This window comes from Calliopsis andreniformis, chromosome 12 (genome assembly GCF_051401765.1).
Source record: "Calliopsis andreniformis isolate RMS-2024a chromosome 12, iyCalAndr_principal, whole genome shotgun sequence".
NCBI lineage: Eukaryota > Metazoa > Arthropoda > Insecta > Hymenoptera > Andrenidae > Calliopsis > Calliopsis andreniformis.
This window is the reverse complement of record NC_135073.1, coordinates 9,133,557-9,157,306: the sequence shown is the minus strand read 5'-3', so window position 1 is coordinate 9,157,306 and position 23,750 is coordinate 9,133,557. Positions and strand designations below refer to the sequence as shown.

Here is a 23,750-nt window from a genome sequence, read left to right as displayed (position 1 = left end):
GATATACTCGCTGCAATTCAGCCCTGTTGGTGGAAACCTCCTAAGCATAGAAATAATCCAGTATCAAACTTACAACTCAGATCTAACCCAAACCTATTTCTTTTATAAAGCACAATTTGTTAACTGAAACTATGGCACTTCTGTTATAGGCTATTTAGTAGATATACTCGCTGCAATTCAGCCCTGTTGGTGGTAACCTCCTAAGCATAGAAATAGTTAAAATTCTCGAACAATTATTTACTTATCTATTTTTCATACAAGGACCTATTATTTTATTTGTTCAATGTATTCTGTAGTGAGGTGCAGGGCAATGGTCACGCAGTAATTGGTGTATAATGGTATTATTTATTGATATTGGAGTAAGGTGGAGGGAAGAATATTGGAGTTACAAAGAGATTAACACAGTTGTTACTTTTCTCTAATTAAATATTGCAATTTCATTTTCAAGTACTGTCAAGTACACAGTTCCTCAACAGTTAAGTGTAAGAACCACAGTTTTCCTAACGTATTCAAGAAAAATTAACCAAATCCAAACAATTTTTTATCATTTATATAAACCTATGTGTCATTTTCAATTTGTTATTGAGAAAAGTGGGAAAATAATAATTAAATCATAGTTTTTAATCGTTTAGTTCTTAATTTTTACTTCTTAAAAAACGTCTATAAAGTAAAAGAACAACAATGAATAACAACAGCTGTTATGAGATAGTATTACTATAATCTTCTTAATTCTAGCCCTGGCAAAAAGTTTTCGATCAAACCCAACAATACGCAGTTACTTAAAAACGTAATTTTTGAAATGTAAAATGCTATCGTATGAATATAACATATAAGAACATTAGACGAATTTTGTACAGTAATATTTTACATTTTCAAGAACTACTATATTTTTCTCTAACTTCTTTCTTTTTATCTAATCTTTTATCTAACTTAGTTGGATCAAAAACTGTTTACCAAGGGTAGTACTTAATCTCCAATAATTATTAAAGATGTCAATCGTATATCTCAAAAGCTTGGTGTCTCATATTTCCACCTTATCTCATATGCCTACCTCTTCCTCTATCGTTCACCAAGATGGAAACCAGTCGCGCCACTGTGAATATTCGCGCGATTCGACGGGAGCCGATCTCCCCTCGATTTCGCGCGATCCGCGTCCCTTATCCCCGCGCATTTACGCATTCACATTACGTGGAAACGCGGGAGGACGGTATTAAATAAGTACAAAAAGGTAACAGACTAACAATGAGCGACGTACGTGCCCGCGAGGCGAGAGAAGGCACGGCGCTTACGCGGGGGCGTCTTGATATGCAGACGGCGTGCGTCGCGGCGGCACTGCCGAGCAAAGACCATCGGACTTCGGTTACGAAACGATTCTCGAAATACGGGATCGAATAGCGGAATACCACTAGTCGATGTCATCGGCTTGATAAATTTTCCATCAATCGCGATATACGGTGCAGCCGTGATAGCGGTGCCTTTTCGATGACACCGCTGGGAATACAAACGCCAATAGCGAGTTGGAAAACGTGTCTCGCGAAGATGTTGCACGTAGTGTTGGGACCGATACCAGATTCTATCAACACCAGTTTATACGTTTCGATCCAGTATCGATACGTGTCAAACAGGCGAGTACTGAAAAGAATTGATACCCCTTCGATACTTGTTCAAGGGTATCAATACCAGTTTGATACTTCCACGAAAATATTGATACCTTTCGAGGATATCAATACCTGCTTCATACTTTAAAGCTATAAAAGACAATTATAGGTAATATCAAAGTTGATTTGTTTGTTGTTATAAACATTATGATGCATTGTCAACAATAATCATATTGAAGTAGTCGTGAGTAGAACATTATTTTATTAATTAATTTTTGAAAATTGATGAATGAGTACATTCATATACAGCAACGATGAATTTAAGTACAGTAGAGGGTTGATTATCCGAACTGAATTTTCCTGGATCTTTGATATATTTAGAATTTTCAACTTCGAGTAAACCTCAAACTATCACTTACTTGTTAGCAGTACTTTATTAAAAATTTTTTAAAATTGATCGTGAATTTTGAAGTTAGTGTTAATTCCGATAATAGACGTTCTATTGTATTTATAGAGTTATAAATAAAGGAGAAAGACTGTCAAGCATGATGCACATAATCGCATGTAACAACAATATAAATTCTTTTTATCTCAACTATTTTTTATAAATGTACAACTTACAATTAACTTTTTGTAAATGTCACATAGCTCGTTTTGCCTTACAACCACGGTGTCAGTCTGTGCCTGCATTAGTGTGTAGACCTCTGAAATAATTTGTTAAACCTCTAAAACTGTACCAACTCGCATATGAGAAGTTTAATAAAATATCGATATCCTTTTCAAAAGTCGATAAATAATACATTTGTTGTTCGCTTAATATTAAAACCCCAAATGTCTGACTTCTCTAATACTATTTTAAGTCTCTCATCTACGACAGACGGGTATTTCCTGCAACAATCATTCCACGTCGTTCGACACTTGCGCAAGAGAAAGAAAGTCGAAAGGACTCGAAAGAGCCAGCGATTGCACTTTCGTGCACATAGGCTTTCTTATGGTGCTATCGGTCCTCTATGCAAGAAACGGCACTGAGGCGGACCCGTTCTCGATTTCCGCCAGGTCATCGAGTCTCATTTACAGAAGGGCCGATCCTCGTTAAAAAGCAAAACCGAGATCTCGACTGGCTGACCCAGGAACGGTACGCCCACTCGATACCACGATCTGATCCACGGGACAAATAATCCCCGCTTGGATCGATCTGATTCGCTGTTTACTCGCCTGGCGGCCGCTCGATGAAGAGTGTGAAACGAATACACGATGTCTCAGCTGCTTGCCTCGTTGAATACTTCATCACTCGCATTTGGAGGATTTCAGTGGCTTTGAGGGGCGCGAAGAATAAATGACCATTTGTTTTTAAAATGCCTGGCTTTCTGTTCTCTGGATTTCTTATTTTTTGACAGAGATTTTATGAACGATTTTCTCTTATTTAGAATTACAATAGAATTATAATTATCATCAAGGACCCAGCTGCTGAGCAGAACCCAATCTCTGATCAGTCTAGTATTTAAATACACACGTGAAATTTGTTTTGATAAAAATTTGTTCCAAAAAATTAGTAAATAAATGTTACCCATTTTGGTGTTCATAGGTGACATTTAATAGCTGGTAGTGAGACAATTTAAGTGATCAGCTGTTGCTCCTTTTATATGTTTTACGTCAGAAACTAAATTCTGATTTAATTTTTCTGGATTTGATTAACTATTTCGTGAATATGTTAGGAAAACCATGGTTCCTACTCTTAACTGTTCAGGAACCGTGTACTTGACGGTACTTGAAAATAAAATTGTAACATTCAATTAGTAACAACTGTGCTAATCTTTTCATAACTCCAATATTCTTTCCTGCACCCTACTCCAACTTCAATAAATATCATTGCACACCACTCACTGTGCGACCATAGCACATCACTTGACAACACAGCACATTAACAAATGAAAGAAAAGCTATCCCTGAAAGCAAGAGACAATTTTCTACGCCCGTCCAAACACTGACACAGATGTCCAAAAATATTCAGAAAGTGACATCCTCTAGAAGTTTCTCCTCCACTCCACAATTTCTGCACCCTTCATCTCCAAAGCGATTTCATCGTGGCCCGATTCGACAGTTCCCAATGATGCTCCCGTATTTTAAAAATCGCATAAAATCGAGGACACGGTCTCCAGTTTCCCCCAGCGTCGCCGTTTACAAACGCGCTGCGCTGACTCGAGCGTTTACTCCTTGCCAGTCGGTCTCCACCCACTTTGTCCCTGCTTACAGCTGCAGGCGGACTGGACTCTGCTTCTCCGTGCCCCCTCTACCCCCCGTGTTCCCCGCGGCACGGTTTTTCCTACCGTCGCTTCCTTTTCCCCGTCGCAATTTCCGCGTGTTCCCGGGAAAAAGAGCGGAGAATTGTCCTGCGGCTCGGGTCGATCTTTCGGGCGCGGTGGCAATAAAAAACAGTCCAGTCAGCGGGGCGTGGATCGCCGATGGCACCAGGTTTCGTTTGGTCCGGTAGGCAATCACTTTGCGCGACCCCCTTCGCGATACACGTACCTCCTCCCTTAATCGTCTTCAGGGGGTGGTGAGAGGAACCGTCTGAGGAGATTCGAGGTGTAGAGAGGAGATTAGACGATCTTGGACAGTAGACTGGTCTGCAATTGCTACTATGTTGTGTCTTGAATTTAGGGACTTTTCAAGACAGATTTTGGGAGTTGATTCTGCGACTATAAGATAATACAGTATGAAGATAGTCTTTTTTCTTTGTAAGGAATGTCATTTGCTTTCGTTAAATCTGTGTTACTGTCTGGTAGAATTTTTTGTATAGATATGAGTGGAAATTATAGGTATTACTTGTTAGATGTATGTAATTAGTTATTATAGGTTTTGATTCTCTGTTTAGTTTAATAAGGTTTTTGATTGTAGACTGTTTGCAGAAGGGTAGTTTGATTTTGTTTGGTATGTAGCAGGTTTAAATATGTATACTTTTCTGATGACAGTACTGTGCATTTCGCATTTCTGCACCGCTGGCACTTGTCCATGGGATATCAGAGAAAGGAGGATCCTTGGCGATCTTCAATTTGGTTCCACTTGCTCCGTTTAGGGGAACTGTGAATTTGTATCCGAAGTTGGAAGCAGTAACTCGAACACCTCGAAATGATGACAGCGCTACAAAGCAATAATTCAATAATTTAACCATATATCCTTAAGGTGAAAGAAAGTTACGAATGGGCCTTAATTAAATACTATCTGTAATTGCTTACCATATGCTTTATAGTTAAACTAAGCTAAGTAGTCAACAGCATATGAAAGTCTTACAAAAGACTACATTCTGTGTTGCATCAAATACCTCATACAAATATCGTTAACTTCTAATTCTTAATTGTTCTGTAATTTTCTTATACCTCATCCCTCCACTGAGTCCTTCTTCATCACACATACACCCACACCTTCCACCTCACCCAAAAAATCTCCAACTCACTCCCTGAAACTCCACAATCCCCAAAAACCCAAACGAAACTCCGCCCACGCTCCTTCAAACCTTCCACCTCTAAAACCACCCTAATCCTAGAACACCCACAACCCTATTCGAGCTTCCCGATCGAACCAACTCCAAACTTCGGTTCATCTCAATGCTAACCAGCCACAGTAGCTCCATTTGTCCGATCGAGTCTCCAGCGTCCCGAAGGAAGCAGATAACGTCTGATTGGCCGAGTCTTATTATCGGGAAACGGTGAATAAAGGCCAGGAGTCGAAAAGTGGCGTCGATCGAGCGATTCCAGGCGAACGAGATCCGTGTCGTTCAGGGCTGCTCGACATCGAGGACGACGTATATCGCGGTGGTCCAGCGACTGGGTGAGCCAGAGCGACCGAGGGTGGGCAGCGAGGGGGGAGGCTCGTCGGTGGTAGCCGAGATATCAGTATCAACGCGGTGTAATCAGCGAACCACGCCCATTGCCGCTATACTCGCTCCGTTCCGCCCACTACGGCAATTACACCCTCGAGTCACCCACTGGAGGGGAACATTAAACTCCGTTTCCCTCCCCTGGAACGTCGCCCCCTGCTCGCCTCGTTGCTCCTCGTCTCTTCGGGTTTCATTCGCTCGCCCGGCTCGGTCCTCCTCCTCTGCTCGAGGCAGACACCGCTGCCTAGACCGACTTTCCTCCGTGAAACTGTCCTCCGCTCTCCTCCTTCCACCCCCAACGACGGCGGACCCCAACCCCTCGGTCTAACGACCACGACTCGGAGGTTTACGAGTAGGCGCGGTAATGAGGACGATTAACGGATGGGAACCGTGTGGTTTCCTCGTGTGGCGGTTTTTTGGATAGATTGTTGTGGGTGGTGTGTCCATCTTGGTCTGGGAGAGCTGTTTCTAGAGATGGAATGGCATTCGGTATTTACTTGCGAATCTCAGGCAATTTTAATAGTTGAGTTTCGATTTATCTGCCTTGTCGAAATTTCTGTTAGATGTTATATGATGATATTATGTTCAATCAAGCTGTTTTTATTTAACCCTCTGATTAAATATATATGTATTCACTTGGTTCAATACACTCCATTAAGAATTCTTGTTTTTTCATTCACTGACTCGTGAATTAAAGATTCATACTCGTAAAGTGTCGATACAGAGATCGGAAACGTCGAAATATCTGATCTTTCAGGTTGTTAATTAATACAATTTCTTCAATTAGTTTTAGTGGCGCAAAATGTAAAGCAATATTTCAGAGCTCACGTATACGAAGACTGAAGAAGTTTTTAAATAGAAAAGTTGAATGACACTGGTGCTCCCTGTTAGTAATAAAAAAACAAAACGAGGGGGTAGTAAATAGAGGGTGACAGACGTTGGAACACAGTAGCAAAAGCCAGAGCCGGGAGAGATTCGTCGCGGTCTCTCGAGCTGCGATTTGTCTGCTCAATTTCACGGCCCTTTCGGAGAAAATGGGAAAATCTCTCGGCACTCGACTGCAGTGGCGAGTGTGGGAAATAGACTGTGTTTGTCCACCGTTTATATTTCACTCCCTTCTCCCAGAAGGGTGTGAGAACTCGTTCGATTTCTGCGCAATTTCTTCTAATTCCCCCCACGGGATTTAACGTCATTATTATCGATCCATAATCGCTAGACAAACTCGAGCGTCATGATCCATATAACTTATGAAGGAAAACATAACATTTGGAAAGAGATTGCCTCATTAAAAATAGCTACTTACATTTATTTTCTAAAATAGTAAAATTAAATATTGAAGATATTTCTAATTGAGTATTTCTTTCAATAAAAAAAATAAAGCAAACTTCCTTCTACTGTAAGAACTTTAAAAAATCGTACGATTATTCTCCAAATCATCAAAAGAATATGATCAACCCCAAAGACTTGCACCTAAAAATTCCTTAATAAAGAATAAATCCTTCACGTAATTACTATCGCTTGAATCTCCCTTTCCTATTACCTCCAACAAAAAGAGTCCAGTTAAATCCTTTCTTATAAAAGAGAGCCTACAACCACATCCGAAATCGCGGTCCATCGACAACCGAAACTAGCCCCCATCTGACCTCGAAAATGCCAGCTTCCCTACGAGGCACCGTCAGCACCGCAGTCGCGATAATTTAGGGTTGCTCTCGCAGAAGCATTCGCGATCGGCTGTCAATGTATCCCATGGCAGTGGTCATTTCAGAACGGATATCCGCGGCGAGGGATTATTAGTTTTCCGCTTATAGAGCGGCAGCGTCGTTTTCATCGAGCGGGTAGAAGAGGATGGCGACCAGGACGCGTCTAGGCCGTACGTTACGCTCTAGGGGAGCCGCTCTGCTCTGTCCTACGGTGGGCGTGGTTGAAATCGGGAGATGATTTATCCTTTGCGAAGCGGTAACTGCCGAGATCCTCGGCTAAACGACCGCGGTCCTTCGTGTATTAACCGTAATGCACTCTGCCGTTGCCATTGTGCCCACTGTATATAACTATACCTACCACCCCACCTTGGGTCTGGCGACCCCTCATCTGCTGCTGCTTCTTTCGAGCTCCGTGCTCGTGTGACTGGTCTACTTTCTCGTCTCGTGTTCTGGATTACGTTGCTCCGACTTTTCGATTTGGATTTTCTTGAGACCTTGAAGCAAGCTTCTAGAAGATGGTTTTCGTAGCTGTGCCCTGAAGGGATAGTTTGTGACGTGATTGATGAAATGAGGTGAGATGAGAATGAGAAAGTGGAAGACTGTGCTTGAGAGACGAACAGTTTTTAAGTGAAAGTAGTTGGAGGCAATATTATTTCGTATAGTTCCTATTAGAATACTTTAACGGTAAGATTATTTGAGTCTTTTATAATGGAAAGTGGGTTCTTTTATAGCTTTGAATTAATAAATATATCAATACTTTTTTAAAACAGAATATTTTACTAAACTGATAAAGTATATTTAGAGATGTCAAGGTTTCTTTAAGTTTTTTAATTCTTAATTCAATTTCCTGATTATCTATTCTTCATTGAACACACACGTAAACCGAAGGTGCATAAGGCATAAATCTATCTATTCGATAATTCATTTGTGAGGGTCTATCATGTAGTTCTTTGCCTCTCGCAAACCTTCGTTGAACAACATTTTGATCCGAGGTATTAAATTAAAACTGTTACCCTGCAAATATAAGGGTGTAGCGACAAAATTACAGCGATGATACCCTACCCTATATCAAGCCGATGTGCACTTTGTATCGGTGAACCCTGCTCCCCATTGTGCCCCGTAATTCCTTTCCCCTGTCGCAACACCCCAACCTCAAGTCACTGCACGATTCCATTCAATCCACTTCCTTCTTTAATGCGCGTGAGATGCATGAACGTATTGACACTCGTGTAGTCGTAAATTTTGATCGATTAGGCGGCGCATAAATTATACCTCGTTTGCTCTCGTCGGAGAGGAGATTCAGATAAGTTTTCTCAATGATACTGCAAATTACTGGCTAGCCTACACACAACTTTTTTCTCTGTTTTAAAGTGGTGATTATTAATAACATTGTATGAATATTTTGAACCATAAGGGGATGAAAGATTCAAGTCGAAAGATCACAAATTGTCTCTTACACTATTCAAAAAGGAGTAAAAGCTGCAACACCTATACTTATTAAAAGATTTAACTTCACAAATCAGATATTAACTTTTTACTATAAAAAAGAGAAAGAATAAGCTACAACATTCTTACTAATACACTCATCTACAAAACTAAGAAATTAATTTTTTACTGTGTTATAAAAAAGGAAGATTACTAATAACAGCTAAACCCTAACTCCTAGAAGTCACCACAAACCTATTCACACTTACAATCTCTAACAACCTCCAAACTTCCCTCTGCAGAAGATGCACTCCCTCCCAGGACATTCTCTCGAATCAGCTTCTCCCTCAGCGTTTCCCGAAATCACTCCCTCAATCGATTCTCGAGTTGTTTTGACAATCCCGAGTAGAATTCCTCGAAGGGGTGGCTGCGCCGCTTTTGTCGGACGCCACGACCCCGTGCGAGATCAGTGTCTCCCATGGGATCACCTTGACGCCGAAAATTGCAGGCTGTTACCGCTGGGCCGCGCGTATTTTCGCAGGCTGCGGCGCGTGCTGGTCCGTCCGAGGGGACCCACAGAAACTGCTCTGGGACCCATGCTCACCTTCCGTGAACGCCTCGTAGGCGTGACCCCATATGCCACTTTGGCCCATGCAACCTAACCGCTCGTAGATATGCATTGGTGCATTGTGCAGTCTGGCTAATTTGTACGAGGGTCTTGGGCTGAATGCAGCCAAGTGGCGCGCGCGGGAATTTTCAGTGGAGTCCTTGGAAAGAATTTTCCTTGGGACGTCCACAGATGTTGCGTGGAATCGATCTTTTCTTCGGCGTGACTTTGTAACCATGCATTGAGAGTGGAATTGAGGATTGTGGAGTTGGGGCAGTTGAGTTTTCACTCGATTCTATTGATCGAAGTGAGAGAGCTGTGGAATATTATTTATTTGTTGCTGCGTTGGGTAGAATCGTAGGAATTATTAATAATGCGTGTGTTGGGTTGAGTCTCCTTGCTGTTAAAGGTGGAAGGAATTCCTCTGTGAGATATTTTTTAACTCAATTTCATCTGTTCCTAATTTTAGTAAATGTAACTTTGTAACTACCCTTGTGATTGAACACTGTATTGAGTTCTTATTGTTAGATCAAAGTTCAGCTGTGTGAGTCTATTTCTTTTCGTAGAAAGCAGGGAATTTGAGTCTAATAAAAGAGGAAATCGATATATATATTCAGAAACGAATGATATTACACACGATACTCTCACGTTTTATTGCCTTCTTGATATACACAAGGTATTCGCAGACACTTTGCTCATGTGCTGCTCCGTCGCGGCGTATCATGGCCGTGATGCAGCTGCGACGATCGCACGGACGATCGATAGAACGTGGTCGATGGAACAGAGCATTGTTTCATGTAAATTATCTACAAGTATTACCTACGTGATACTGAATACTGTCTACGCTATGCGATATTTACAAGTGTTTCTGTGGTACGTTTATTTACAATGTCGAGTAGGAAATTGGCCGATTTTGGAGTCAGTCTATATAAATGTCAGTGACTTGCTTTAGGGGAGTGTCAATGAATGGTGAGGGTTGATCTTCGTTACTCGAGTTACAGTTTTTATGTTACAGATCAAGGTTTAATGACCAGACAGTTCTCTCTAGATTGAGGATTCTTGATCTCTGCTGATATTACTAGTGATATTTTCTCTTGCAAGCTCATAATTTTGTGAGTGAAATGAAATAGTTACTCGAGTAACAAGGTAGCATGGAAACACGTAACACTCTCTTGAATCATTAAACATTCACATTCGTTGCAAACTTTATACCACACTTGAGTTCCTGATCTCACAATTTAACTACGAAGTTCATTTTCTCAAAATTGACAACTCCCACAACTCCAAGGATCACAAGTCATATCGCTGAACAGTTTACCACTTCAGACACACATCCCTCCACGCCAAATCCACTTGGATTCAACCTGTCGCACTGAAGATGAAGTCTCACTATCGGCCAATTAACGTGACTAACATAGAAGTGGCAAAATTGCCACTATTCCTAGACTGCTGCCCAACATTTCAAGCAGCAACCACATAGTGGAGTCAACTGCTGTCACGGAATCGTGCCTTATCACACATCAATGATCTGTTAAAAACGTTCTGCACTGGCCAACTGGACGGTTACCAACGCACGAAGCGTACTCCAGAATAGTCTCTTCCAAAATACGCTATTCTCACAACTGGAAACCGAAGAAAGGTTCTCCAGTGCATCGAAAGTGTCTCACTTAGCACATGGTTCAAATAAAATATTCACAGTGAATCCTTCCCTCAGCCCACGCAACATATCAACATTTCATCCCACAAAGGCTTGTCACGTTCTTATTGCATCAAGTCCCAATTCCAGCTGTCATCATTCACTACCTGCCAGAGGAACTGAGTCCTCCTCTGTGTGGCGGAACAGTGAACGCTCTGAGACCAACGCCAACTCCTATCCCGACACCACTGTTAATAGGCGCCTGCACCTGTCCACTCAAGTTGATGGAGGAGTTGACCAGTCCCAGAGCGTCACCAAGAACCGACGACGCCGCGCTGGAGCCTGGACTCTCGCTGGCTGGCCTCACTCTAGGTGGCCTGGCACACTTCTCCATGTGGTGATGGTGAGACCTCACTGCCAGTCGACTGACGTGCACTGGAATGGGGACCACGATCCTGGTACCGCTACCAGAGTGCTGTCCAGCAGCCCCGTTGTGCCTGTTGGATGATCCAGGGGTCGCCATGCTTGTTGCTCCGGAGCCAACTCCGCCACCACTTAGACCTGCCTTCACTCTCTTCCACTTGGCTCGGCGATTTTGAAACCAAATCTTCACCTGGACCTCGGACAACTTCAGAGCGTGGGCGATGTGGGACCTCTCGGTGAGACTGAGATACTTCTTCGCGTGGAACTCTCGTTCTAGTTCCAACAGCTGCTCCGAGGTGAAGGCTGTTCGTCGGCGGCGAGCTTTGTTGTTACTGGACCCACTGGCTGAGCTGCTCTGACCGTTCTCCAGGGATCCACCGGGACTTACGTTGCTGGAGACGTTGCTGGACATTGCGTCGACTGCATCGTGGCCATCGCCTGCGACGCTGAGTCCTCCACCCTCGTCCTCGCTCTCGGCGGAGACGCGGCCATTCTCGGAGCCTGGACAGAGATTCAATTGTGAAATAAAGTGAGTGGTTTTGGGTGTCTACGTGTTTGTGTTGTGAATGTTGTGTTCTTTCTACCTTAGTTCTATTCTTATTTTAATCCTCACTTTAATGATTCCTTTTTTGTATACTTGTGGTCCTATTATTTCCTGAAATCGTTCCTTAGTACTTCCTCGTCTTCCTTAGTGTTTTCTTAAATTTTTCTTAAGATTTTCTTCTTATGAAGAAAAGTAATGTTTACTAAGTAATGTGCAGGTACTCAATAGTTCTTCAACTCTAGTGTGGAATATAAAAATATTGGAGAATCTTAAGTGTTACCAATGTCGATAAAATAAAGTAGTATTACAGATATTTTTGCATTGCATAAAAAGAGGTAATAGAAAATACAAACTTTAGGGCAAGTCATTTAGAAAATGCGTTATTTGTGTAATTTTTCTATTTCAGAGTCACTAGATATCCCTGTTTTACACCGAACAATAAATATAACACGATCCATAAGCAGTTTTGAAGTTTCCTTTAATAGTTTCCACCTGCGTGTCTAAATGTCACGCAAATGACATCAATTTGATTTCAAAAGCACGACTGTTTATACCATGGCTACGCCAACTATCGTATCATTAAGTCATTGAACGGATATATTTGACCCGATGGAAGTCGTTTAACACTGAAGTAGTTAGAGACGGAGCAGATTTAATATGCTGGACGTACAAGTCGCGCAGAGTGTACGCTTTTCATTCGAAGTTTTATTTTCTGCCTTTATTATTTTCCACGTGTGCTTCCGATTCCTCCTCGATCGACTGGACATTGTGTCGGCTTTAGACTATCGCGAACAAAGTACATAATTTCGCAACTTCGCCCGTCGCGTGGATGAAATATTGAAGAAGTATACAACGTTTCATGAAACTATAATCGGGGAATGGAAAGTTTATGAAAACGAAGCCATACCAAGAAATTTAGCTGACAGCTAGAATCGATAAAAAAGGCAGACCCTACATTCTGCAGATTACCATTGGATGAATCGAAGTATTCGATATTACACATTTGAGTAAAACGAAACGCAAACAAATTTATAAAGAGCATCAACCAGTTACACGAAGACAAAAATATTGACTCGAAATGAGATCGTGAATGACGAGCAAAAATGAAAATTGGAAACACGTTCCTCAGAGAAAGTAAGGATGAAAATAAACCATGCGAGTGGTTCTAAAAAATAGAAATAATAAGAAGCCCATAAGAAGAGAATACTATGCTTTACGTTTCCGAGTACCATATAATAGTGCATGATTGTAAGGTAAAGAAGTTAAGGAATATCTCTCATTATTTCCGCGCTGTCGATGGAAGTTCTATCCAGGCAATTGCTTCCTACGATCACGGTCGTAATGGCACAGAAACGGCGCGGGATAGAGATGTAATAATACAACCGTTTCACAGGATCGATCAGCTCGATTCTCCTATAAAGTGTAAAGACCACGAGGGGACAACGCCCGAACGTTTGTCCGCGGGGCTCTTCGAGAACGCGAGTTCGTCTTCGCTTGCGGAAGCGTTCCTGGCCCATTCAATCGAAACCCATTGAATTAATAAACAGGCAGGTGCATCAAACTCCTGCAAGTTCGCTTAGGAAATGTACGTGCCGTTCAAAGACCAAGAAAGGCAATAAACATGAAAATGAATACAAGAGGGAAACTATGAACCTGAGAACTCGCAACCAGTCTCTTCTAGGGAATTAACGTTTCAGCCATCGATTACGATCGCGATAATGGTGAATTAAATAGTGAACCTCTTATACTCTGTCATGTTGATGGATAACGTTTTATGTATTCGTGGACTGGAGAATGAAAAATGTGTCTCTGGTGAGAGATATTGGCTTCCATTCTGGCGAGAGTTTCAAATGATTAAGAAATGAGCTTATTGTGACAGTTAATACAAAGTAGATACTAAATAATCATTTGTAATTTTAGAAAAGTGAAGAATTTGAATTTATTTGTCGTAGTTTGGAGATAAGTAGAGGTAGGTACTGGAAATAATTGCAAACTAATTACTTCACTTACAATTATAAGTAGTTTATGTACCATCTTAATACACATATACTCATTGGATGACTGATATAATTTAGTAGCCTCATAAAAAAACTTCAATGCAAAGTCACAGTCTCCTCAGAAAAAAATGTCACAAGTATGCACTTCCAATTTTCAAAAATAAGACATTCAAAACCATCAAAACATTTTCTGATTTGATGAAGCTGAATCGGTTCAGGATTCCAAGAATTTTCAATTTGAGGAGTTCAAACGTAGAGATCTATTTTTACAGAGCCCGTAACTGAGTTGACCGAAGTTTGCAAATGGCTCGAGTTTTATCCGACCTCGGGGTTGCTCGAGTTCCATTATCGCTGCGATTATTAGGAAAATACGCGGTGCACTGCGTCATCGATACGCTTTCTAGTCTACTGTACGGTGAAAGATTGGCGATTCGCCAAATCGGTGTTCGATCCGGTTCCTGCACCCGTCGGAATGGCGCGATGCAGCCAGACCCATACGTCTTCGTGATATATTCCTGTCCAACGGACATCTTGAAAAATGGAAACAGATGTATTCCCTCGGCGATCATCATCTTTTCACGATCATAGTTGGAAACACTTTGTCATACTTTACTACCGTGAACGAGACTCTTTACGTCATTAATAATAACTGGGAAGCAAGTAGCTTGACTTGCTTCTGTGAAGAAGTAATGGATTCTAATTCCTTTTCAAAAGACTCTAAGGTATTCACCAGACACCTCAAAGGTAAAAAATTTGTACTCGAACTATATCTTTTAAAATTTCTAAAATTCAGGTTGCCACAGAATTGCTGAAATTATGACAAAAATACTTGCTATACGAATATTCTGAGGGAAAAATGACAATGAATCTCGAAATTTAGATAGAGATATAATTATATCGCCTGTGTTAAATAAATTTAACATTAGGTAAATATTACGTCGCTAGTAAATTCCATTTCACGTTTCCTGAATAACAGCATCGCTGTTCTATAAATAGGTGAATAATACTTGCACAAAGACCTACATTCTACATATGTAGACTATACCAATGTAATCGAATTTAAACGACAGTTATTCGTTAATACAATATTCATGAGGTGATTTCACGCAGATTAAATCAATGTCGAATGAAAATTAGATCAATGAGAAATCGATATTCATAAATTATGCAAAATCACTTCATAACCGATCTGATTATTACATCTAACAATGTTAGATGTACAAATTCGTTAATGAACGAAAGGAAAATGTCTGACATGATTGCTTCGAGTAAGCGAATTTCGGCAGTCTATTAACCGTATCGATTAATCGAAGGGTCGTAGAAGGGGACAGCTCTTTTTTTGCTAGAATTTCTGTTCTCCTTGCAAAGAGCGACACGAGGCGATCCTCCCTTGTCGTGTCGGTCGTCACAGGGTCCACGATGGGCAATGCATACGAAAAAAAATGAAGGAGCAAAGAAGTTACGGAGAAAGCAGAGACTGAATTGCTTTCTGCGAAAAATACAGCAGAGAGAAAAGAAAACTATAAGAATTGGATTCGAATGGCAATGTAAGCATGTTTTGTTAATACTTTGTTAGCTGAGTAATTATTGTAAAGGCTGCAAGTAAAAATATCATTCGTTTAACTTTTTCACAACCTTACAACGCCAAAATTATAATTACAAAAGGAACTAAATTATTAAAGAATTTTATACACTTCACATTTTTAAGCAAAGTGTCTTTTTAATACATATTAATAACCTGTGCATTCTTAAAACCCCAGATCCATTAATTTAAGAAAAGATCAATTTTGCGAAAGCAATTAAATGTTAGCGATGTCTACGCTGCAAATTTCATCAGTCTTCTTTCCATTAAATATTCCTATCTCTCAAACTGTCTCTTAAATTTTCATTTTCCAAGTTGAAAAGATTGATCGGAGGCATTCTATACGAACAACGATAAATAATTGATATAAATCATGAACAATATGTTTCCATAAGCTAAAACTGAATACAACTGTCTCAGCAATTTATTATTCTCTTACGAAACAAGTTTCATTTATTAACAGCAGGTAAGTGCAATTTACATCATTGTTACTTGATATACCTATGCATACTTAATACTCAGCTGTAAAAGGTTCTATAGACGAACACTTTGCGCACGATGCGGCATGATTAGAGGGTGGAACTATAGGAATCGTCAAAGAAAACGCTTCACCGCTCTCGACACCGCGAGTCGATGGGTGTACGTATTTCTGGACGTGCCACATAAAATTTCAATCGCTGTTATTAACCATGTCCCAACCGATGTCATGTTTGACGTCACTTGAACTCTCGATCGATACGGCTAGCTGTTACTTAACCACGTTGCTGCTAAATGAGCGATGTTCCTTAATGAGCAGACGACTTGGAATAACGATTAAATAATTGCTGCCCTTTGCCAAATTTGCAGCACCGAGATTTGGGACATAGCAATAATGCAACAGGAAAAGAGGTAAATAAAAAATAATTGCATTTATTCGAATGAGAGTGCAAAAACGAAATGATAATTTCAATTTCTGATATGTATTAAATTAAGGCAATAATTTCATTCTAATGTACAGCGTAAGAATAAGATTATTTTAATATGGCAGTATGTAAGTTCGACAGTTATATGAAATAAAATTAATAGGAAATACGGAGTATATTAATAACATGAAACTGGCACGTTCTAATTTAATTCTTCATCCGTATCCGGTACGATAATAATTAATTCATGCATCGATCTCTAGAGAGAGAGTAATTATTAGGTAGCTTCCTTCTCCCGCGTCTCTAGTTAATAAGTTCTTTAAGGTGCTATCAATTCTTCAAACATTCAACGGTGTCACGAAGGTGGGAGTTTCATTCATTAGACAGAGAAACTGATTCACTAAATAATTTCATTTAAAACGATCGATCCCGTCTTTCATCCCAGCCTCCTTTCAGAGTTTCAAGCTTCATTAGAAGGTTTAGATTAACTCGAGGATCAGCTGATTCATTGTTAAATATCGCATCAGCGAAACACACATTCAGGTTTACACTATTTCTGTTTTGTCACTTTAGACATTTTCGGGACAGGTAATCTTTGGAAAGACTTTCTATCAATATAACAGTAATAAATGGAGCAGTAAAAATGCTGTTAGTGTTCTCTTATAGAAATACACTTAATTCAGTGAATAAATTAAATTTGTCAGGTGAATATTAATTTGATATACCAACTTAATGTGCTTAGAAATTTTCTGCAAGTTTAATTGAAACCACTCTTAAAAATTACTGTTCTCAATTTTAACCAATTCAGATGTTCAAATAGAATTATATTAGCGAATAATCAATAGTGTTTTAATTTCGGTGGAAGTTTCATGAATCGGATGACCTTTTGAGTAAACGAGAACTGTAAATTTAACTGTATTATATAAATTTATGAAATAGAAAGTCAAATTAGAATTTTTGAAGGTGATCCTTGGGATACAGTGACCAAGAGTATGTACAATCCTCAAACTAAAAGTATTTAATTAAAATATTTAGACCCAAATGAAGGAAACGCTAACTATATCCCAGACAGTGGTACTGTTTTGCAGAAATCATTAAACGATAATTAACTAAAATGGGTTATCTGTAATTTTAGAGTGTTTAATTCAACGAGAAGACTGAAATAAAGATATAACAACGAATAATAAAAGATATTTCAATGCTTGATAAATAAAACGTGCATGTAAATAAAAATTGCTCATTCACATCTATTTTACTCACTTTCTATTTCTTCATTTACTATTGCATATTCAGTTACTATTCTCCTTCTCTAAAATTTCGATAATTCAACCTCGAAATCATAATCAGTCACGTCAAAATCACATAAAAATGCCACGAACCAAATTTTGAAAATTTCCATACTGTTCCAACCCAGCCTGACACATATGACACCAAAGTATCTGACGATCGTACAGTATATGTATGTTACATATGTCCTCAAATTATCCGTGAGTAAAATTAACGATTTTAATGAAAAAAAAGCCAACCCTCTAAAGGTTAATACCACAGAAAAGTCCACCAACAAAATATCTATGCATCAAGGCAGATAAAAGGTTCCCAACGTTGAGGGGGCCAACGATAAAGAAGGCCAAACGTCTCGATCACCGCGTTGAACGTAACGATCAGCACACCGGTACGGTTCGGCATGGTGCGTCATAAATGACCGATGACAGATTCCTCGAAGCCATTTCGTTGCGCATACGAAATCGCCTCGGCCGGCGGTACATCAATAAAAAGCGATCGGCCACGAATAAATGCGCGCGAGAGACTTCGTCGATCGTACGTTCGCCCCGCCGCCTTCGGAAATACGTGCTCGGCGAGTTTCGACTTTCCATATTTGACGGACTCCCCCCTTTATTGTCTCGACTGAAACCCATTATGGCTCTATTCACGCCGCTCACGATTATCGGATCGCGTCCTCTGAATGATCTAGAATCTGATGAAGAGAACGATACTTTGAACCTCGTGCGACGAACGCAGGGTCAAAGTGACCCTGAATATAATACAAGATGACGAAACTGTAATAAATTTATTTTTAAGAATGATACTAAAAGGTCAAGTGAACAGAAAGCTGTAAAAATGAAGTATACAAAGTACAAACTACGTTTTTATGTATAATTGTTCCTCAAAAATAGTTTGCAATAGAAACTGTATTGTGGATCAAAATGACTCCCCATTCGTCTCCTGCGTTCGCTGAAAACCGTTCGCCTTCCGAAGGTTAAACACGTAGGATCAATCGGAGGGTTCGTTCACCTGATCTTGTTAATTTAGGCTGCAGGCCCAATTAGGTGGATTCCAGTTGAACGAACGTTTTGCACTGAAATGCAAGAATTCCTTTCTCCTACTATGGAGAAAGGAAGTAACTAAAGAAAAATGTGAAATTGAGCTTTCTACACTTTTGGATCATTTTGAACATTTTATGTCTTTTCTTAGTGCAAAATATCAGGCAAATATTTTTAGTAGATACTTCTTGTCTCCATAGTTGTGCAGTACAGTACCCTATTCTCTAATCTATTCACGAAGGAGTAGGTATTAAAGGAATAGCCATTTATTTGAGTCAAGAGACATATACCCACTTTGTACATAAAAGTATGAATATAAATGATTATAGATGTATACAAGAAAAACAATTTGTTCATTCTTATAAAATAAAATAAGACGACGACACATGTGAAATGCTCTTACACTATCAAACTTCTACTACACATAGGTACCACCAACCAACTAAATTTCAACCCATTCCTCATCACTTCTGTCCCTTTCTACTTCACTCAAAAAAAACCCCCCCAAAAAAAACAAAAAACAGAAAAAAGAAACCACATAGCCTAAGAAGACTCCACTCCTCGCAGCATTCAAATCCCTACCGCAATTCCTATCTCCTTCCAGAAATCTTCCAACGCGCCCCAGCGACAGCGGCGATGGAAAATGCATTGGATAAACCGCCTCGATCGATCAAATTTTCGAACGTCGCTGGTGCATTCGAGGAAGAAGGGTTCTTCGTCGAAGGGTCGTCGCGCGTTTGAAATTCGGCCAGGATTCGCCGAGTACCGTATCGCGGACTTAAACGCGTGCGCGCACGGAATTTCACGTTGCTCGCCTCTGTGTGTGCCAAACGTGTGGGGATTCGACTTTGGGACAGACATAATTTATGCACGCTACTGTGCATCTCGGGCCCTTTGCCGGCTTCGGTCGTGGCGACAGTATTCGTAGCCGAGGATACGTCGTCAGAATTTGTAAGCGGCCATCGTGATTTTTTATCGATTCGCGTTTCTCAAACGAGCAGGTGTTTTTCGTTGCAAATGTTTGAGACGTGTCGCGTGCTCCTTTTCAGTATTTTTGGGAAAGTCGAAAAGATGAGACGTAAAAATAGATTTAAAACAGATTAGATGGTTTTAAAAGAACATCGAAAATAATGAATATCGGAAACTGGAAAGAGTTCAATTGGAAACCTTTACTGTAAAACGGGACAGAAAGACACAAATTTAGGATAATAAAATGGGTCAATGTATAATTCATTGAAGGAATCTTTTTAATTCGCTGATTCTGAATATTTCCGAGATAGTCTTTTTATTTTTTGGAGATCAAAAAAAATTCAATTGTTACTATTCTAAATGTAATGGAACTGAGATACTCCAGGAATTTTAAAATAGCTGTAAGTGAATATAAAGTTTCTTCATTTAAATGAGTCAACGAAATATAGATGAACCAAGAAGCAAGTAATTATATTTGAAATGACACTTCCGTACATATGATAGCCGCGAAATTAATGCAATTATAGTAACGAAATCGATAAAACCGATGTTACTGTTCTAATATGTGGTTCATCGATCGATGAGAAATTTAATTATGTTACCAGCACGACAGCGTTTCGTCAGTGCTAGAAATAATTGAAACAATCACTCCCGCATCCTGTTAACGCTAACAACCGTCAGACGTCGGGCTACAGCATAGAACTTGCGCGTGTATCGAATACGGAATTATGGCCGCAAGTTAATGGCAGAATATAAATAAATAGGCATTTCAGGATCCCGCTCTCGCGTGATGATGCACTGTCTCTAATAAACTGCAGGAACCAGCAGTGAGGACGTATCCCAAAATTAACTGGGTTTGCTCCAAAAATGTTACTCTATAGTAAATAGTACACACGGGGACACATAGACAAGAAATGACCAAAACTCTCAAATTCATACCTCAGTGTGTTACAAAGATGATCAATTTGCAATTTTACAAATTGGAGTATTAAGAAAATTCGAAACATCAGAGTTTCACTAAATAAGCAAATATTACATACACGTATAATAAAATTGATTTCAATTGCATAGAGTAGTGTAAATTGTATTCTTGTGTGAGAATGTACATGTTAAATTTAAATAGTATCTCCTATTTAAAAATTGACGAATTTCATATAAATTGCAACATAACATTAAAGATTAAAATTAAGTTTCGAATCAAGCTCATTAGGATAATATATACATACATGATCAAAATGCTAAAAAAAATTAGTACACATCTTATAAATACTATATAGGTAAAAATGTCAAAGAAACATGGTTAAAAAGCAATCAATGTCATATCACCTCTACGAATGCTTACATCAGAAGTACCATAGAATTTCCAGGTTCTCCTAATAAAAAGTAACAATAATTAATTGTGTATGAAAAGACTCACCATGCCGTGACTTCGAAAGATCATGAACAGGTGAAGCAGGCGAGTCGATGCTACCATCGTCCTCACTGTCTGTGAAACTGGTCGATCCACGATGATTGCTACGCTGACAAGCGGTCGGGTAAGCCGCACCTTGGAGATGATTTGCTCCTGGGCCCATGTGCTGCGACAATCGGCTTTGATAGAGATCCTGAGACGGATAACTGGCCGAAGTAGGTGCGGGCAACATTGGGACACCGGAAGTCCCACTGTTGCCATACATCCGCATTGGTAGCCATGCACCGTATAGGCCAAGGGGTACGCCGAAACCTGGAAAATTAAGAATTATTAATAGATATCTTATACCAGATATCTTATTGCACTGTGTTCAAAGTGAAGTAGAATTATACACAATTTTACCGAGCTTTTGTACTGCATTTAAGTAAAACGAAGTACAAACAAATTTATAAAGAACATCATCCAATTACATGAAGATAAAAATATTTACTGGATATAAAATCGCGAGTCCTAAGCAAAAATAAAAATTGTAAATACGTTCCTTAAAAAATGTAAGAATGTAAGTGAGGAAGTGGTATTATATTTTTAAAGAAATATGGCTTATATTCAGAAATAAACTTTTTCGATCACTCTGCTCAATGCTAAAATAGGTCTCTATATTTGAGAGGTTCCATGAACTGGGTGCACTCAATATGCATGAATAAAAGGAATTTAAAAAGAGCGAAGTCATTTCGTATTGATTGAAGGACATGTGAGGTCGCAGGATGAATGGTGTAAGTTTGGGGTTGGCCACAGTTGCAGTAGGTATACCGTGAGATCGAAGATAACTTTTAGCAGAACTTGTTTTAAGAAAGAAATGTCATTAGACGCTGAAACTAGGGCGTGAACCGGTGAATTATGCATACCACATCCTGTAATTGTGATGTCTGGGTTAGGATGTCTGTTATAAAATATGTAGCTGCGAGTAATTATTCAGGAGGCAGGATATTTCTTGATATAAAACGGTCTATTAATCTTATTGAAAATTATGTCATCGTCTACTTAGCCAATAGTATGTGAATACCTAATACGATAATGGCATTTTATTTGAGTCTAATTTAGGTAAATACTGTGACTGGTCAGTGCAATTTTAATGTAATTCTATATCTTATGATTCTTTTGACTAGTAAGACATTCGTGATGGAAATTTCCTGTTTAAAGAATTCAGCGGTTGTTAATGAAAATGCAAATACTAAAATAAGTATAATTATTCAAAGTGTAAAATAACTGAATTGGATATGATATTTAGATCGTCAATTTAAAGATTGTTAAACATATGTTAAGCACACAAATATTGTCATGAGGTTACAATAGTTATCTGTACATCTACGTAATGTAACTACAAAGATGCTATCAAATCTTCGACAATGTAATACTTTTTATAACTGATATCGTTCACAGTCGGAATTATCTTCTATTTATCTACTAACTCCCTTATTGAATTCCTGTTACTCGGATATTTATACAGATTCTTATGCTTTTTAAATATACAAGCCTTCTGTATTCCTCAAAATGAATATAGGCACTCCTACAGTAAGTATAAAAATTGTTAGACGTATTAAATTTTTAGAATAACCAAACATATAGCACTTAGTTAGCAACAAAAGTTAACAACCCACTAAAATTAACAAATAAATCACAACTATTAAAACTACCAATGTAATCACCACTTCGACAATTGTACTTACTAGTTATCATCAAAATTATTCATCAGTAGTCACAATTCTAATTAAATTCCCTTAAAACTGATAGCCCCGAAACAAATCTCATAAATTGCCAAACAAAAACGTGTTAATATTAAAAAAAATAGGAGAAATCGAAACTTTGAGTCTATTTTAACGTACGAGAAGCAAAATATCACGATTGTCAACATGCACTTTGAACGCAAGGAACTAACCAGGGGGAAGCGCGCTCGCAGCCGCAGTCGCCAGATAGTGTCTCTGATAAAGATACTCTCTGTCACGATCAGAGTCCTCTTCGTTGTCGTTCGCCTGATCCTCTTGCATCCTGGAGTCGCAATTTCTCTTCTGCGCCCCGCCATTGCCGATCAAGCTCTCGATCGTGAAAGGTTTCGGAGTTGGTCGTCGGGACGACTTCGATTCCGCGATCGAGGACTCGAGCTCGTCGCTCGCGGATCCGACGTCGAGTTCCGTTTCCTCCACGCTGGAATCCATTCTCTTTTTTCTATGTCGATCTCGATTCGACAGAGGCAATGGGATTTACTACTTCATGGTTGAACGTGCTACCGTGTCGAGTGGCCGTTTGCACTTTGTGTGCCTCTGTTTCGAGTGCAAGAACGAGGCGAGTTGAAGTCTCTTCTTATTTTAGGAAAACGACGTGACGAACGTTCTTTATTTAATAAATATTAATCTGTCCTTTAGTATTTTGGAACATCTACTGTATTATGGTGACTCAGAAAGTCTTTATTGAGTAGAGTATAAGTGAGTTTGGGAATTGCAAAGTTGCGGTTATCTTAATTGCCTTATGTGAATGAATCAGTTGTAGAAAGGAAAATAGTACAGTAATGTTAGGGAAATATTTACACTGGCATTTTGAATGGACTATTTATAAGACTCTTCTGAGATATTCACTATAGAATGTGACAGTTTTGTTATGAGATGGTACTTTTAGAGTTTATAAACATCCATAGCTTTTAGCACATTAAAATTAATAACTGTGGGTACTTCTTGTGTAATGCTTCTGGCAGTATTGGTTCTTA

General features: G+C 39.4%; 1 protein-coding gene across 1 annotated transcript; it reads right to left on the bottom strand.

Annotated features, from left to right (window-relative positions):
• Positions 1-9,827: 9,827 nt before the first annotated feature.
• Positions 9,828-23,439, bottom strand: Unpg (homeobox protein unplugged). Its single transcript, XM_076388640.1, has 3 exons — positions 22,929-23,439; positions 20,999-21,304; positions 9,828-11,767 (listed from the first exon to the last, which is right to left on the bottom strand). The coding sequence occupies exons 1-3, from the start codon at positions 23,203-23,205 to the stop codon at positions 11,007-11,009; spliced, it is 1,344 nt and encodes a 447-aa protein (XP_076244755.1). The 5' UTR covers positions 23,206-23,439; the 3' UTR covers positions 9,828-11,006.
• Positions 23,440-23,750: the final 311 nt, after the last annotated feature.